Source organism: Syngnathoides biaculeatus, chromosome 8 (genome assembly GCF_019802595.1).
Source record: "Syngnathoides biaculeatus isolate LvHL_M chromosome 8, ASM1980259v1, whole genome shotgun sequence".
Lineage (NCBI taxonomy): Eukaryota > Metazoa > Chordata > Actinopteri > Syngnathiformes > Syngnathidae > Syngnathoides > Syngnathoides biaculeatus.
This window is the reverse complement of record NC_084647.1, coordinates 14804242-14820347: the sequence shown is the minus strand read 5'-3', so window position 1 is coordinate 14820347 and position 16106 is coordinate 14804242. Positions and strand designations below refer to the sequence as shown.

The 16106-nt window shown below is 42.0% G+C and overlaps 1 protein-coding gene and 1 long non-coding RNA gene across 2 annotated transcripts in view; one reads left to right on the top strand and one right to left on the bottom strand.

The window, feature by feature from the left end:
* LOC133505299 (WD repeat-containing protein on Y chromosome-like) overlaps positions 1–16106 on the bottom strand; it is a 47968-nt gene that overhangs the window by 4515 nt on the left and 27347 nt on the right. Inside the window, exons 17-18 of the mRNA XM_061828406.1 lie at positions 13166–13363; positions 11048–11195 (exon numbers count right to left, since the gene is read on the bottom strand). Coding sequence (XP_061684390.1) covers positions 11048–11195; positions 13166–13363 — 346 coding nt within the window. The remainder of the gene's footprint in view (positions 1–11047; positions 11196–13165; positions 13364–16106) is intronic.
* LOC133505300 (uncharacterized) overlaps positions 1–16106 on the top strand; it is a 35580-nt gene that overhangs the window by 115 nt on the left and 19359 nt on the right. Inside the window, exon 2 of the long non-coding RNA XR_009796207.1 lies at positions 13199–13273. This is a non-coding gene — a long non-coding RNA (uncharacterized LOC133505300). The remainder of the gene's footprint in view (positions 1–13198; positions 13274–16106) is intronic.

The following is a 16106-nucleotide window of genomic DNA, read 5'->3' as shown; positions in this document are numbered from 1 at the left end:
ATGCATATATATGATATATTTCGCTACTAAAGTGGCTCAGTCAGAAGGTCTTTTTAGCATACAGAAAAGACATTGCAGAGTAAAAAGAGACTAAACAGGCACACAGAGATTCTTTTATAACCATCTTTTTTTTTTTTTTTTTTTAACGCCGGGCTTTACAGTACATGTTAAAGTACCCGGCCATTCGTTTGCTTTAAAGAGCACCTCGTGGCCTTAGGGAGAACTGCGAACTAGCTCGCTATGGTCCCAGAATGATAATAACAATACATGAATTTTAATGCCACAGCCTCTTAAGAGATAGGACCTATAATCTTGAATGTTTAAGTATGACCTGGCTAAGAATATTATCGCCTCTGTACACGTGTGCTACGTCTCACCTTTTTTTTTTTTTTTTTTAAAGATTGAGCAGATTTTCATCTTACTCAAAAGTCATGTTTGTGATGTGAAGAGCGATAGATCAAGGTGCCTTTAATCCACGTCAAATGCCATCGGCGCCAGTAATCATTTGGGCTCATTTGCATTGGATTTCAAGGTATGCTGCAATGGGGTGAAAGTGTTTCTGCGCGGAACGTAAACTCACAAAGCCGTCGGCCCGACAGAACACAGCGCGTGGAGGGCCTCCGCGTATGTAATTTTATATTTTGTACAGAACAGGGAGGCGATTTCAAAAGTAAAGTGTCATAGGCATTTGGCATTTAGGATTCAAAAACCCCGGTGAGTGTGGTTTGTCGCAGTTGTGAATTGAAGTTGTACAATTTAGTCCTAGTTTTTTTTGGCCTACAATACGCAGACTTCAAAAATTTCGATTTCAAGTATCATCATCAAGGAGAATACTTCTCTAAAGTTACACAAAATCCTAAAACTCTCATCAAGCACGACATTGCATGAAATCTCAGCATATTTCGTGGTACTTAAGGTACTTCACGGATATATTTTACTTTCCGGGCGGCACGGTGACTCAGCTGGTAAAGTGTCGGCCTCATAGTTCTGAGGTCCCGGGTTAAATCCCGGACCCGCCTGTGTGGAGTTTGCATGTTCTCCCCATGATTGTGTGGGTTTTCTCCAGGCACTCGGGTTTCCTCCCACATACGAAATACATGTAACATTAATTGGACACTCTGAATTGCCCCGAGGTGTTATTGTAAGTGCAACTTTTCTGTCTTTATGTGCCCTGTGATTTGCTGGTAAACAGTTCAGCGTCTACCCCGCCTCCTGCCCAGCACTCCCTGCGACCCTTGTGAGGATAAGCGACACAATAATGGATGGATTTCACTTTCCCTTTGGCCTTTGCATGTGTGTCTGTGTGCGTGTGTGTGTGTCTAATGTCTCAAGGTTAACAGTAAAAAAAAAAAAAGTACACTAGAAAGTCTTTGTGCACAAAATTAATCTGAACCTTCATTGATAAGAGTGCATTTGTCTAAAAATAATAATGTGTCTTAATAATAATAAAAATAATGTGTTAAAATGTTACGTTTAATCCTGTATTTATTTATTTTGTTTTCATAATTTAGGGAAATTAGCAGGTAACCCTTCTAATTATCCTGAAATGGATTACATTCAACCTTGAAAGTTGCAGTTATCCATCCATCCATTTTCTTTGCCACTTATCCTCACAAGGGTCGTGGGGAATGCTGAAGCCTATCCCAGCTGTCAATGGGCAGGAGGAGGGGTACACCCTGGTTGCCAGCGAATCACACGGCACATTGAGACAAACACATTGGTTAAACAGAAACAAATGTAAATTGTATGACGGATTATGAATGTTTCATTGGAAACTATGCTATTTTTCTTTTTTTTTTCCCACAATCGGACCTAGGGGCAATTTAGCGTGTCCAATCAATCTTGCTTTTTTTTTGGGACGTGAGAGGAAACCGGAGCGCCCGGAGGAAACCCACGTAGGCACGGGGAGAACACGCAAACTCCATACAGGTGGGTCCGGGATTGGACCTGGGACCTCAGAACTGTAAGGCCAACACTTTTCCTGCTGATCCACCGTGCCGCCAGTTGCATTTATATGCAATGTAAAAGAATCTGTTTCTAATAGACATGAGCATGCAAAAATAGATTTTCTTTCCAGTTTATAAAACGCTTGCTGTCATGCTTTGGAACACACAAAAAAAATAACCTCATTAAAAACGTACCAAGGCATTGACTAAGAGAATATCTGTAACTTAGTGCCAATAAACCTCGAGCTTTCGCTAAACTTCCTCTTTTGCATATTAATGACGACTTAATAATTTGCGGGATGTCTTCAAACCTCTTTGATGTGAAGGCACATTATTCAGTTGGCAAAGCGTCTCCGACTCAAACGTCCCTCGAAGCGACGTTCTCCATCATGCGCCATCTTGGTAATGAATGTGCAGATTGGCAGGAGAAGCGAGAGCTTTACTGAGATGCTCAATGGAGCGGAGAAAGCGCGATTGTGTGCCAGTCCGGGTGCCAAACATTATATAAGTAAATGCAAGGTATAGCGCGCCTCACTTTATGTCATCCTCATGCTCTTTTGTTTGTTTTTTTGTATGTGTAAATTAATATTTTTGATATAATAGTAGTCAGCTGGAAAAGCGTTGGCCTCACAGTTCTGAGGACCCAGGTTCAATCCCGGCCCCACCTGTGTGGAGTTTCATGTTCTCCCTGTACCTGTGTGGGTTTCCTCCGGGCGCTCCGGTTTCCTCCCACATCCCCAAAAAATATGAATTAATCGAGGACTCTAAATTACCCCTAGGTCCGATTGTGAGTGCAGCCGTTTGTCTCAATGTGCCCTGCGATTGACAGGCAACCAGTCCAGGGTGTACCCTGCCTCCTGCCCGTTGACAGCTAGAATAGGCTCCAGCACTCCCCGTGACTGTCGTGAGGATAAGCGGCAAAGAAAATGGATGCATGGTATAACAGTAATTGTTGCACAAACAGGATATCCAGATGGAGCACAATAATGACTTTGACAACAAAACTCATAAGACCTTGCTGGAGTTCACAAAATTATGTTTATTATTGTGTTTACAGTGTTGCAATGCATCATAATGGAAGATGTGTCTAATGTATTGTGCTTCATCTGTTGCTTAACCTTTTCCGGGCAGAGGTTGCAAATTTGCAACAGGTGTAATATACTGTAATCGAAAATTTTAAGTCCAGAGTATCATTTTCTGAAAGTATCAGATTTTTCTCTCTGCAAAATTGTATTTGGTCCAGAGAGGGTTAATAGGGTAGGCAAGATATTAGAAAAGGTTCTGCCACACTCTGGACTTAAATTGAGTATAAGCTTGGAATAGAATTTAGACATTAAAAAATGTTTCCAAAATCTTTTGCAAAACTCGGATATGGTAATGTAAATAAAACAACGTTGAGAATGTTATATTAGGTCAAGTCATCATGACGAAAACATGTTCTGGTCCATTCCTCGCCGCCACCATAAGTAAACAAACCCTTTGCAGGCCTACACTTTTTTTTTCCATTTCACTTCTCTGTTTCATATCGATTTTCTTTTTGCCACAGTGGTGTAAAACAAGCATGTGAGGTACCACCATGCATGTATTCATACATTTGCACAGCATTAAATCTCATTTTCTGGAAATGCTCAAATTAACCAGGCACCAACACAGAGCTGAGGAGTAACTTACGTGACAGATGTAAATTTGATTTATGGAAATTATAAGGCAGTCTGAGCGGCAATGTGCATTCACACTCAGAGTAAATCATTTGCAGGAAAATTCATAAATATAAATGAAGCTGTTTTTAATATGACCTTTAAGAAAAGAGACACGTGTCCTTTCAACAGATGAGCCAATATTACAAAGCTAAATTCATGAATGTGTGGAAGGTGCAACTCCCTGTTTGCACTTATTGTCTTATACTGTACGCCACAAAATAACCCCCACTTACATTATGAGTTCAAATCAGCATTAAGAGAACTTAATTATCGATGAGCAATTTTTCCCACGTCTCAAATTAGACAAAATTGTATAGAAGACAGACACACATAGTGCCCGGTTTGGTGTCCTCAGCATAGCATCTCTGCTCTTTGCAGATGATGTGGTTCTGTTGGCTTCATCAAGGCGTGATTCTCCAGCTCTCACTGGAGCAGTCCGCAGCCGAGTGTGAAGCGGCTGGGATGAGAATCAGCACCTCCAAATCCGAGACTACGGTCCTCAGTCGGAAAAGGGTGACGTGCCCTGTCCAGGTCGGGGATGAGATCCTGCCCCAAGTGGAGGAGTTCAAGTATCTCGGGGTCTTGTTCACGAGTGAGGGAAGAATGGAGCGGGAGATCGACAGACGGATCGGTGCAGCGCCTGCAGTGATGCGGACTTTGTATCGATCCGCTGTGGTGAAGAGGGAGCTAAGTCGAAAAGCGGAGTTCTCAATTTACCAGTCGATCTACGTTCCTACCCTCACCTATGGGCACGAGCTGTGGGTCGTGACCGAAAGAACAAGATCCTGGATACAAGCGGCCGAAATTAGTTTCCTCCGCAGGGTGTCCGGACTCTCCCTTAGAGATAGGGTGAGAAGCTCGGTCATCCGGGAGGGGCTCAGTGTCGAGCATTAAGAGGAGCCGGATGAGGTGGCTGGGGCATCTGATTCCGATGCCTGATGGACGCCTCCCTAGTGAGGTGTTCCAGGCATGTCCCACCGGAAAGACACCCCGGGGATGACCCAGGACACGCTGGAGAGACTATGTCTCTCGGCTGGCTTGAGAACACCTCGGGGTTCCTCTGGAAAATCTGGAAAAAGTGGCTGAGGAAAGGGAAGTCTGGGTATCCCTGCTGAAGCTACTTCCTTCGCGACCCAACCTGGGAAAGTGGTAGAAAATGGATGGATGGATGGATGGATGGACGGACGGACAATCACAGAGATTTGCACAATACTGTATGCGCGCATATTTGTACCATCCATCCATCCATTTTCGTTACCACTTACCCCTACTAAGATCACGAACTTGCTGGAGTCTATCCCACTTTTCTTTGGGCGAGAGGCAGGGGATACGCTGAACTGGTTGTCACCCAATCACCAGATAGGCCAGATATGAACGCGGCAACACAGAACAGCAAGGGTGAGATGCTAACCAGCCGTGTAGTTTACCGCCACATACTTTACATATATATTCCATCTAAAAGTAACCGGTTTTTAGTGTAAACTGTGTCCCACTATGATAGATAATACAGCACCCCCACCCCCACCCCTGCCAAAAACTCTGGATTACATTAAACTTTAATCAGAGCTCATTTCACTTCCTCTTCATTCATCTGAGGTCTCCTACTTATTTGTCTTCATAAGAAGGCAGATGAGAAAGATTAGCCACCTACTAATAGCATTTACGTGATCGTTTTCTCAGTCTCATCGATAAACTGCTGGGGAGAGGAAAACTCAAATATACAAATTCTTGAAAAGGCATCAAAGGAGTCTCTCTGCTATTAAAATTGATGAGATCGCGATACAGCAATGCGTTGCTTGTTTAGTGTATGACTCCATTTGAAATGCTAAAGCTACTCCAGAGGCTCAGAGGCATGGAACGGTGGGCTACCCAAATATTTTACCTACAAGTGAATGCAATTGATTGGACTTTAATGGAAAATACAGCTCTAATTGTGGAATGGTGCCAGGAAAAAAAAACATCAACATTTCAAAAAACAAAGATCTGGTGGTGGATTTTAGCAGGTGCCATCCTGTTGAACATTCTGTACTTGCAGCCTGAGGGTGGACGTGTAAACAGTCCATGCTGGGGCTGGGTGGGGTCTTTGACGATGGAGGCAGCCCTCCTCTGGGTTCTGTGGTGGTCGATGCTCTCCGCAAAATACAGTGGTGTCTTGGTTTTCTTCTCAGAAGTTTTTACCTCTCTTTGCAGGGGTCTGCAGTCCATGTGATGGAACTGCTCAGGGCGGGCTCCACAATGCAACTGGAGAAGTTGCAGAAGATCTTGGTCAAATTACCAAACTTGTTAAATCAGTTTGCAGAAAAAGGTCTTTGTTGGAGAATCCAGTAAGAATGGTCTGGTCTGGTCTGGTCTGGTCTGGTCGTGGGCCAACACCACTGCTAATTTGTGTGCTACTGGCTATATACATGACTTTTTAGCTCGGGCTTGTACTTGGGGAACTTCTTCCTCCTACTTATCACGGGCATGTTGTTATCAAGACATGTTCATACATATTCGGGTACATACTCAGCGTGATCCTGTCCGCAGACATCTTTGAAAACACCCCAGTCTGTCAAAGCAAAACAGTCAGGATGCTCACTCACCTGTTTAGTAACAGGGTTTGCTTGTTTTGACTGCCTGTTACTGCACACCTAATCCCTCACGGTATTATTGCATGTCCACATATTGATAATATTTATGGAGTACAGTCAATAGATCGGATTGAATAAAGTCACCAGCAGCGATGAGAGCAGCATCAGGATGAGATATCGCTAATACACCAATGAGGTTGTGTATTTTGCCAAGCACTACTGCACTCGCATGTCCGCAGAAGGATGTAAAGAGCGGTGAAAATCAAATAAATTCCCTAGGAAGCTAATAAAGATTGCTATTTAAGCACTACCTTGTGAGGTATACGGAGATTTTTGATATGCTGATGTCTCATGAGGCCAATTGTCCGACTTTCCTTCTGTTTTTTTATTTTCAAGATTTAGAAGTTGTCTTTAAAGCAACATAAAAAAAGGTGACCTCTTGAGTTTCATCCCTCTCGGTCATAAGAGAGCACTTGCAGTTGTTCACATCACACTGACACTGATGTCCAAGGCACATCAATATCACTCCTGCAGTGGCCACAAACACGCACACTTACACAAACACTGATACGTTAACATGGAGACACACAAACACACAGACGGTGATAAAGGGTGCAGATTGGGCTCCCCTCCGTTTCTCTCTGGTTGCTGTGATGAACTGAGGTCTTTTAGAACTTGTGTGGGCCTACACAAATACACACACACGCACAGACACACACTGTCAAAGCTGGTGATAAAGTGAGGCTTTGGCACGACTCACCTGAGGACCACTTGCTGGCAGCCCAATGTAGACTTTCCAATTCCGATCCTACCTCTAAAACATCCAGGCGAACTTTTCTATCCCCCGCCCCTCTCTCTCATTACAAAAAAAGGATACAATATTTTCGATTCTTTTCAAGCCATATTCAAGTGAATACATGACAGAAGAGAAGATATTTAATGTTAAAACAAGAGCTTTTTTTCTTTGTTTTTTTTTTGTATTTCTTATCAGTCCTGGGTCTCTTTTGTCCGATTTTGGGCTTGATAAAATGCTACACGTTTTCAGCGGGAAATCAGAATAGCGGGCCCCATCTGGATACTGCGGTAATTAGAAGAATTACAAGTTGGTTTCGGTATTTTCCGCACTATAAGGCGCACCTAAAAGACTTTAATTTTCTCAGAAGCTGACGGTGCGCCTGATAATCTGGTGCGCCTTATATATGGATCAATATTGAGCCTTTAGTGCAGCTCCATCTAATGGATGCATAACATAACCCCAACCTCTACTGTCACATCTATTCTATGCTCCTTATAATGCAGTGCGCCTTATAATGCGGAAAATACGGTACATGATGGGTTGAACAATATTCTTCCAAGTTTGGGTTCTGGTCCTGTGTGAAAAAGTAATGGGCTGTGAAACTTAGCAACTAGTTGGGCCACCCTGAGCGGCAGCAACTGAAATCAAGCGTATTCAATCACTGGCAATCAGTTTTTTTCACATATGTACAGTCACTTCAGCCCACTGAGAGTTTTTGAGCAGCGTACCTGTCTAAAACTTTTTTTTTTTTTTTTTTTTTTTCAAACCATTCAGTAGTTGACTTGCTGGTGTGTTTTGGATTATTGTCATGCTGCAGAATCCAAGTGCGCTTCACCTTGAGGACACAAACAAATGGCCGAACATTCTCCTTCATGAATTTCTGGAAAAGTGCAGAATTCATGGCTAAGACTATCATAGCAAGTCATCCAGGTCCTGAACTAGAAGCAACCCCAGACTATCACACTACCACCACCATGTTTGAATATTGGTACGATGCTGCGTCTGTCTTACTGTACCAAGATGTATGTATAGCAACAGGTGGATAGAGATTGCTTGTATCTTCTGCCATAGTGGAAGAGCATTTCATGGACCATTCCAACTGGCAATCTTAAGCTCCGCCCCCTTAGCTGCAGTTGCCATGTCCCACAAGCTTCCAAAATGGCGACTGAACAGAACAGGTTTGAAGTCGATTCTCTATTGCGTACTCCACATAATATTGCGCTATGTTTTTTGCCAAATGCGTCAGACTTGTCCAAGAGAGTTCTACAGGGAGGTCTCAACTATTTCACAGAAGGATATGTACACGGAATTAAGATTTTGGACGCAGCAGGACGCAATGTCAGAGTTACAGCGAAACGTTGGCAATCGATGCAAAAAAGTTTGACGCCTCACAAACTTCATATTGAAATCCAACAGGATAAAATATTGGAATCGTAGTGCGCATGTAAAGCAGGGTGAATACTTTTTACTTGGAAAGATCACGAGTAATATCGTTGTAGTCTTTAGAAGTGAGTGGGCGTATTCATTTGACTTGGCTCGTAATGGAACCCAGTGCTCTGTCTTAAAAGTCCAATGTGATACAAATAGGCAAATAGACATTTCTCTTGCATGACATCGCGCATTTATGACATAAAACATGACACACTTCATGCAGCAGGTCAGTGAAACGCTAACAAAGTGAAAGTTGTTCTCCTGCACTGATAATAATTCAATCACACTGAGAGAAGATTCTTCTCCCTCGCTTACCTTCGAACATACCGCCTTGTGTTTGTTGATATTGTCCACATTTAGTTGTACATGCGCTCTTCCGCAAGCCTTAATCCATCGTAGACACTTCGTCAACTGTGTTTTAGGCTTTGTGAAATGAATCAACCGGGCCCCTTGCAAGATATCTTTCATCCAAATTGCACGTTCCCCAAGCACATCTGAGGACCATTTTGTTCGTAAAATTAACTTTTCCAAGCGCACGCTACTGACGACCACTATTGCTTGTGGGACAACATGGCGGCAGGATCGCGTCAAGCCAGGGGTTAAGGCAATGCGACTGATTGGGTATTATTGTACGAGTGATTGACAGGTCGGAATGGTCCATTGTTCTGCCTGTTGCTAAAGGTCGCTGGCATATCTACAAGAACAACGATGCATTATCTTTCATCAATACATGTATAATAAAGACTAAATTTCAGATGAATTAAGTGAAATGAAATATTTCACAGTGGAACATTTGTCATGGCACACTAATGTCCCATGAAACAGTGGTTGGGAATCCTTAAGAGGATGTAGGGTTGAAAACTATGACAGTGACTAAGACATTTCACTTAACGAAAGTCTAGTCTTTGCATTAGCACATTTTTTTTTAAGTGCCAGAAAATTAAATTGTGACCGTATGGAAGGAATGTGAAAGCAGTGACCTCGATTTAAGTAATTAATCCTCTTTTTCCTTTTCTATGACCGTAAGAAAAGTTACATATAAAAAGGTATCAATAACAGAGATATTGCTGCCATAACTACGGCTGCATGCAGCAGACCAGTTTGAAGCATTGCAACAATTTAATAACATCATTCAATTAAATGCAGACACACGAGTTTATTGTGTGGTTGGTACATCTATTCATTAACTGCTACTTTCAGACACTCTACCGACTCCGCAGCATCCCAAGTAATAAAACTGTCAACTCCGCTACAAACTAAATTATATATTTGAACGGAATTAACCTTTGTTGAACTCACAATAAATTCCATGATGAATGGCTCACTGATTACCACGATCCAAACCCAAAAAAAAAAGACCGAAAAACCGAAGAACACAGGTAGCTTTGACTGTATATGGTACAAAAATATAGTTGATAATTCCAGACTTGCTTCTGCAAGGGAGTAGAACTTTATGATTTCTCCCAACCAATCAACTAAGGATTGATTAGCCATCCATTTTCTTTAGTGCTTTTCCTCATTTTTTTTTTTTTTTTTTTTTTTTTAATCACAGGGGAGCTGGAATCTAGCCCGGCGGAAAAATTTTATAGATGCAGAGAGGCGATGAACATTTTGTTTGAAAACCGCTAGTTTAGGGGATGAGTTTATAACATCAAGGACGAAGTATGTTTATCACAGTAAATCAGGACCCCACCAAATCCATCACACACTTTTGGATTTTACATCACTTTGGAATCGAATATCAAACATTCAGCTGATAAATGGTATGATAACTTTGACCCGTGCCAAGATTTATCTTGCGTCCAGACTGCTATTGCTGACATAAGTGGAGTACATCACTCCACTTGATTTTAAGATGCCATCATTCATATTAAGTGCTAAATTAATGTCAAAATTGACCTTCCTGATTTATATGTAACAAATCCTAGTTCCAATTGGACTCTGAGCCCACTTGGATTTTTTTGAACTGCTTCCTTCTTTTTGTTGTTTTTGTTTTAACACACACACAAATGACAAATTAATTTTACATATTACATCGACTCACTGAGTAGTAGAACAGAAGAAGAAATAGTTTATTCTTTTTTTGTCTTTGTTTATAAGACTGCACTATGAAATTGTCTCTCCCATTTGATTATGGTTGATTCACAAACCCTTTAATTTGATAATTTTGTTTGTCTGTGTTCTTAAGTTCAATATTACAGAGTGTTATTTTCCTTATTAAAAAGAATAGGAGGGTGGGGTGGGGAGAACAGGGTGGAACAGATTAATCCCATTTTCAGTCATTTGAATGGAGTGATAAGAGTAGTTTGAGTGGGAGCATGAACACAAAACAAATTCAATTTGTATCTCAAAAAAAAGTGACTAAAAATTGTATAGTCTACTTTTAGTTGCCAACAATTACAAATTAATCCAAATAAAGTGTTTATGTCCAATGTGTCCATTTCTAAACTCGCCCAAAGAGAAGTGATGAACCTCAACAACCTCGGTTGTGTGATGAAATAAACTATTCCAAGACTTAAAAATTACAGTAAGATCATAGTTTCAAATATACTTTAAAAACAACAGAGCAAAGACAATTGCAGTTAGTCAGATGTGTCTATTCACCCAGACAAAGGCTTTGCCGTTCTCCACAATCCCGTTTTCTGTCAGTTTCCAGCTCTTCGCGTTTGGCAGTGTTGCCGGGGTGTCTATCATCAAAGGTCTCCCACTGTGAGGGAACACATCCGGGCTTCACGATGCTCCACTGCTCTTCCTAATAGTACGTCAGTGGAGAATAAGACTGTCATTTTTTTTTCTCAATAACATACCATCATTCAAACAGCAATTGTAAGCTAGTTAAGCTTCTCTTGTCACATACCTTTCACCCTCTTTGACTTTGTAGGTATTTTTTCTTGAAAAAAAAAAAGTCTAGATTGAAGGTGACTGGGTTCTAACAACTAAGGAAAGGTACAGTGAAGAAAGTAAGTATTTGAACACCCTGCTATATTGCAAGTTCTCCTACTTAGAAATCATGGAGGAGTCTGAAATTTTCATCATAGGTGCATGTCCCCTGTGAGAGGGATAATCAAAAAAGAAAAATCCAGAACTCACAATGTATGATTTTTTTTAACGATTTATTTGTGTGATACAGCTGCAAATACATATTTGAACAGCTGTTTATCAGCTTGAATTCTGACCCTCAACAGGTCTGTTAGTCTGCCTTTAAAAGTCCACCTCCACTTCATGTATTATCCTGAATCAGATGCACGTGTGTGAGATCGTTAGCTGCATAAATACACCTGTTCACCCCATACGATCAATAGGACTCAAACTTGTAACATGGCCAAGACCAAAGAGCTGTCCAAAGACACCAGAGACAAAATTGTAAAACTCCACACAGCTCGAAAGGGCTATGGAGAAATTGCCATGCAGCTTGGTGACAAAAGGTCAACTGTTGGAGCAATCAGTAGAAAATGGAAGAAGCGAAACATGACAGTCAATCTCAACCGGAGTGGAGCCCCATGCAAGATATCACCTCGTGGGGTCTCAATGATCCTGAGAAAGGTGAGGAATCAGCTCAGGACCTCACGACAGGACTTGGTCATTGACCTGAAAAGAGCTGGGACCACCGTTTCCAAGATATTAGACTAAGACGTCATGGTTTGAAATCATGCATGGCACGGAAGGCTCCCCTGCTTAAACCAGCACATGTCAAGGCCCGTCTCAAGTTTGCCAATGACCGTTTGGATGATACAGAGGAGTCATGGGAGAAGGTTGTGTGGTCAGATGAGACCAATCTGGAACTTTTTGGTCATAATTCCACAGACCGTGTTTGGGGGAAGACGAATGATGAGTTCCATCCCAAGAACGCCATTCCTACTGTGAAGCATGGGGGTGGTAGCATCATGCTTTGGGGGTGTTTAACTGCACATGAGACGGGACGACTGCACTGTATTAAGGAGTGGATGACTTCGGCCATGTATTGTGAGATTTTGGGGAACCTCTTTCCCTGAGTCAGAGCATTGAAGATAATCTTTTAGATGATCTTTCTCACAGTGGACATGCACCTACAATGAAACTTTCAGTCCACTCCGTGATTTCTAAGTGGGAGAACTTGCAATATAGGAGGGTGTTCAAATACTTATTTTCTTCTCTGTACATCTAAATTATTTTCCAGAGTAATGTACAAATGCCTTTATATTTCTTGCGCTTACTTTACTTTATGTAGTCACATGAGAGGAGCCAAGAAGAAAAAGCTCTCAGAATGATGCAGATCAAGTGCATTTCGTGCTTTAGCCGAGAATTGTGTGTGTGGTATTCAAAACTGTGCAAACCTTGACCACATTTTGATATAGTAAATAGGACATAAACATGACATCAACTTGACCGTAATTGAGGCTGACAGCTTTTCTTTTTTTTGTACACAGACTTGGTTATGCATATTTTTTCTTGTTTAGCTATTTTTCTTCTGTCATAGAGTACATGTTCATTTTCTCGTATGCATATTCTTACAGAGGAATTGTACTGCGTGTGTATTGCAGCCTAAGAAAAAACAAATATCCAAACGCTACCAAGCAAACATCACCCCCGGCTACCTTAATACGTACCCTTACTGTCACCTTTCAAGTAATTTCAGTCAACAGAATCCTACCGGGTTCAATAGACTGAACAATGCCTTTGCCACCTATCTAAAAAATTGTGGATGCATACTTCTTTACTTTCTACGTACGAGCGTGTGTTTACCTGTCCAAACAAGCCGATGATTTCCCCTGACAGATAGCTGAGGGCCACACTGCAGTCTGAAGATGCTGATAGAATAAGCAACTGATCGTCATGGATACACGTATCCAGGTGAGTGACCCCATATTGGTGTGGGCGGAAACTGCACACCATTTCCGGAGGTTCAGTCACCATTTCCTCGTTTGACTCCAGGCAGTATTGCTGAGGAAGTCAGTTAGTTCAACGTCAATTTTGAAAATGCAACTCGGAAGTGCGTGCATAGGTGATGTACCATGTTGGAATTTTCCTGCTATTCCGTTAAAAGCTACAACTTGAGGGACAACATGATATTCTGTATTGTTCATTTCAATCTACAATATATTGCCAGAAGTATTCACTGATCTGTCTTCATCCAGTTATGAATTCAATTGATATCTATTTCTTAATCCTGAGGGTTTAATATGACATCTGTCCACCCTCTGGAATTAGAACATCTTAAATTGTTCTGCAAAAGCTTTCCACAAGGTTTAGGTGTGTGTTCCTGGGACATTATGGACATTTTTATGCAGTAGCGCATTTGTGAGGTTTCACGAGAAGACCTGGCCATCAATCTCTGCTCTAATCATCCAAAAGTGTCCTGTTGGCTTGAGGTCAGCATTGTGCAAGTCTACCCACACCAAACTTTATCCATATTTTTATGAACCTTGATTTATGCACTGACACACAGTGATGTTGGAATAGGAAGGGGCCATCTCCAAACTATTCCCACAAAGTTGGAAATGTCACAAATATTCCCCCCTGAGCTCAGGTGAAATGAAATTTGATTGGTTCAGCATAATAAGAGATTTTGGACAGTCAGGTCGGGGATGACCAACATGCACGTCTGTGCACCAGTGCACAAAGCAAGGTCCATAATAAAATGGATGGGAGAATTTGGTATGGTGGGACACAGACATGGTGAAGCAATAAGCGGTCATCCCCAAGCTTGCAATTCGGAGGCCCTGTCGTCAAACATCAGTGGGCACGAATAGGCTTCTGGAAGAACTGTAAAAAAAAAAAAAAAAAAAAAAAGAAATTCACATGAACACATTTCTAAACCTTGCGGAAAGCTTTCCCAGAAGAGTTATTGCTGCTAAGGCAGCCAACATCATTAAAACCCGATGGATTAAGAATGGGATGTCACTTCAGTTCATATGCAAATCAATGGAGGTGGGCAAATACTACATGTATGACCCATGAAAACATAAACCGTGTCAGCTTGGTCCAGTCGATCGTTGTACGGCTGGTTTAATAGTGGAAGAAGTTGGTGAAAGGACAGACCCCTTGAGACGTAGCACCTCATTTTCAAGAGGTTCCCCCCCAAATACAATTTTGCCGGTAGAATGAGGCACTAGGATTCTTCTCAAGAGGATTATTCATTTCTGCGGAAAATGAAAAAGATGTGTCATGCCTGCATGTAAATTTTGTGGTAGGCGGGTTACAAAAAATGTTTGTGTGAGATTCTCAACGAGTAAGTCTGCATGTCCTCTTCTCCTCTGCTGTTACACGCGTGTCCGTTTAAGGTCTGATGGGAGTGTCGGTAACCGTTGCAGATTGTACGCAGTCTACCCCTCGGACATTGAATGCAGCGCTACCGATTTGGCATAACGTCACTTAATCTGTACATTGTAAGCTCCACGAAGCTGTATTAGACAATCATCGTCAGTATAAATTTGTGTTAAGGCAAATTGCTTGACCACATCAGGAGGATTGAAATAAAATGTTCTTCGCAATGAATTTATCATTATTGTTCATCTGCTGTGATCAACAATGCAAATTGCTTGAAATCCAGTGCTTTGCATGATCAACGTATCCAATGGGTCATGTAATAGGTACTCTATTTTGACAATGTGATGTTAAATCCTGTCTCATTTAATACTGTTTTGAGAAGATTTTTATTGACAATTGCAAATTTTCAGGGGCGCTGCCATTTTCACGAATCACATGACTTAAGTGTGCGGATGTGACGTGGAAAATGCCTCACCAAAGGCTGGATTACACTGATTTCTCGGATTTCTCCTCACCTGATGAAGAAATAGCAGTATCGGTTGATCAGGAAGATGGAGGAATACTTCCATACAGATTTGAACCTGTAGCTGTAATTAATGTTGAATATTCGGATGGTTCTTCGGGCAGCATGACAACAGAGTCTGACCACTCGGAGGCCTTTGCACGGGACGTAAGTGCATAAACAAAGACCCCCGGAGCTCCGGGCCGGCAGCCACGGTTGGTTCTTCGGACGGGAATGACGCAGAGTCTGATGTGCGAGCTCTGGCGTCCGGCTGCAAGGCGAAGCTCGGCTAATGGCCTCTGCCGGACGCCAAAGCTCGGCTCCCTCGTCAGACTCCGCGTCATTCCCGTCCGAAGAACCATCCGCGGCTACTGCCCCGGATAAAAATCTTCTCAAAACACTATTAAACGAGAGAGGATTTAACATCACATTGTCAAAATAGGGTACATATTACATGACCTATTGGATACATTGTTCATGCAAACCATTGGATTTCCCCTTTAAGAAAAGTATGTGGATTTCATTTGTAATGGGTTGTTTTGGTCCTTATTGTCTTGTTATAGGCATTAATATGTGTGTTTTTTTCGGCTTGTCCCTTTGGGGGTCACCACAGTGTGTCATCTCAGATGAACGCATATATATATTTGGCACAATTTTTACGCCGGATGCCCTTCCTGACGCAAGCCTTCTCAGGGAGTGGAGGCCCCAGTGGGATACAAACCCACAACCCCTGGTTTACCAAACCAGTGCTCTAACCACTGAGCTACGGGGCCTCTCTTATAGGCATTAATATGTTTTACTTAAACTGTCATACTTCAGCCAAAGAAGCGTACACACAACACAAGTGCACCTATTGTGATGAGCACAAACTACGGCATGGTGTTTTAATGAGATGGAACAGTGAACTGCACTGCG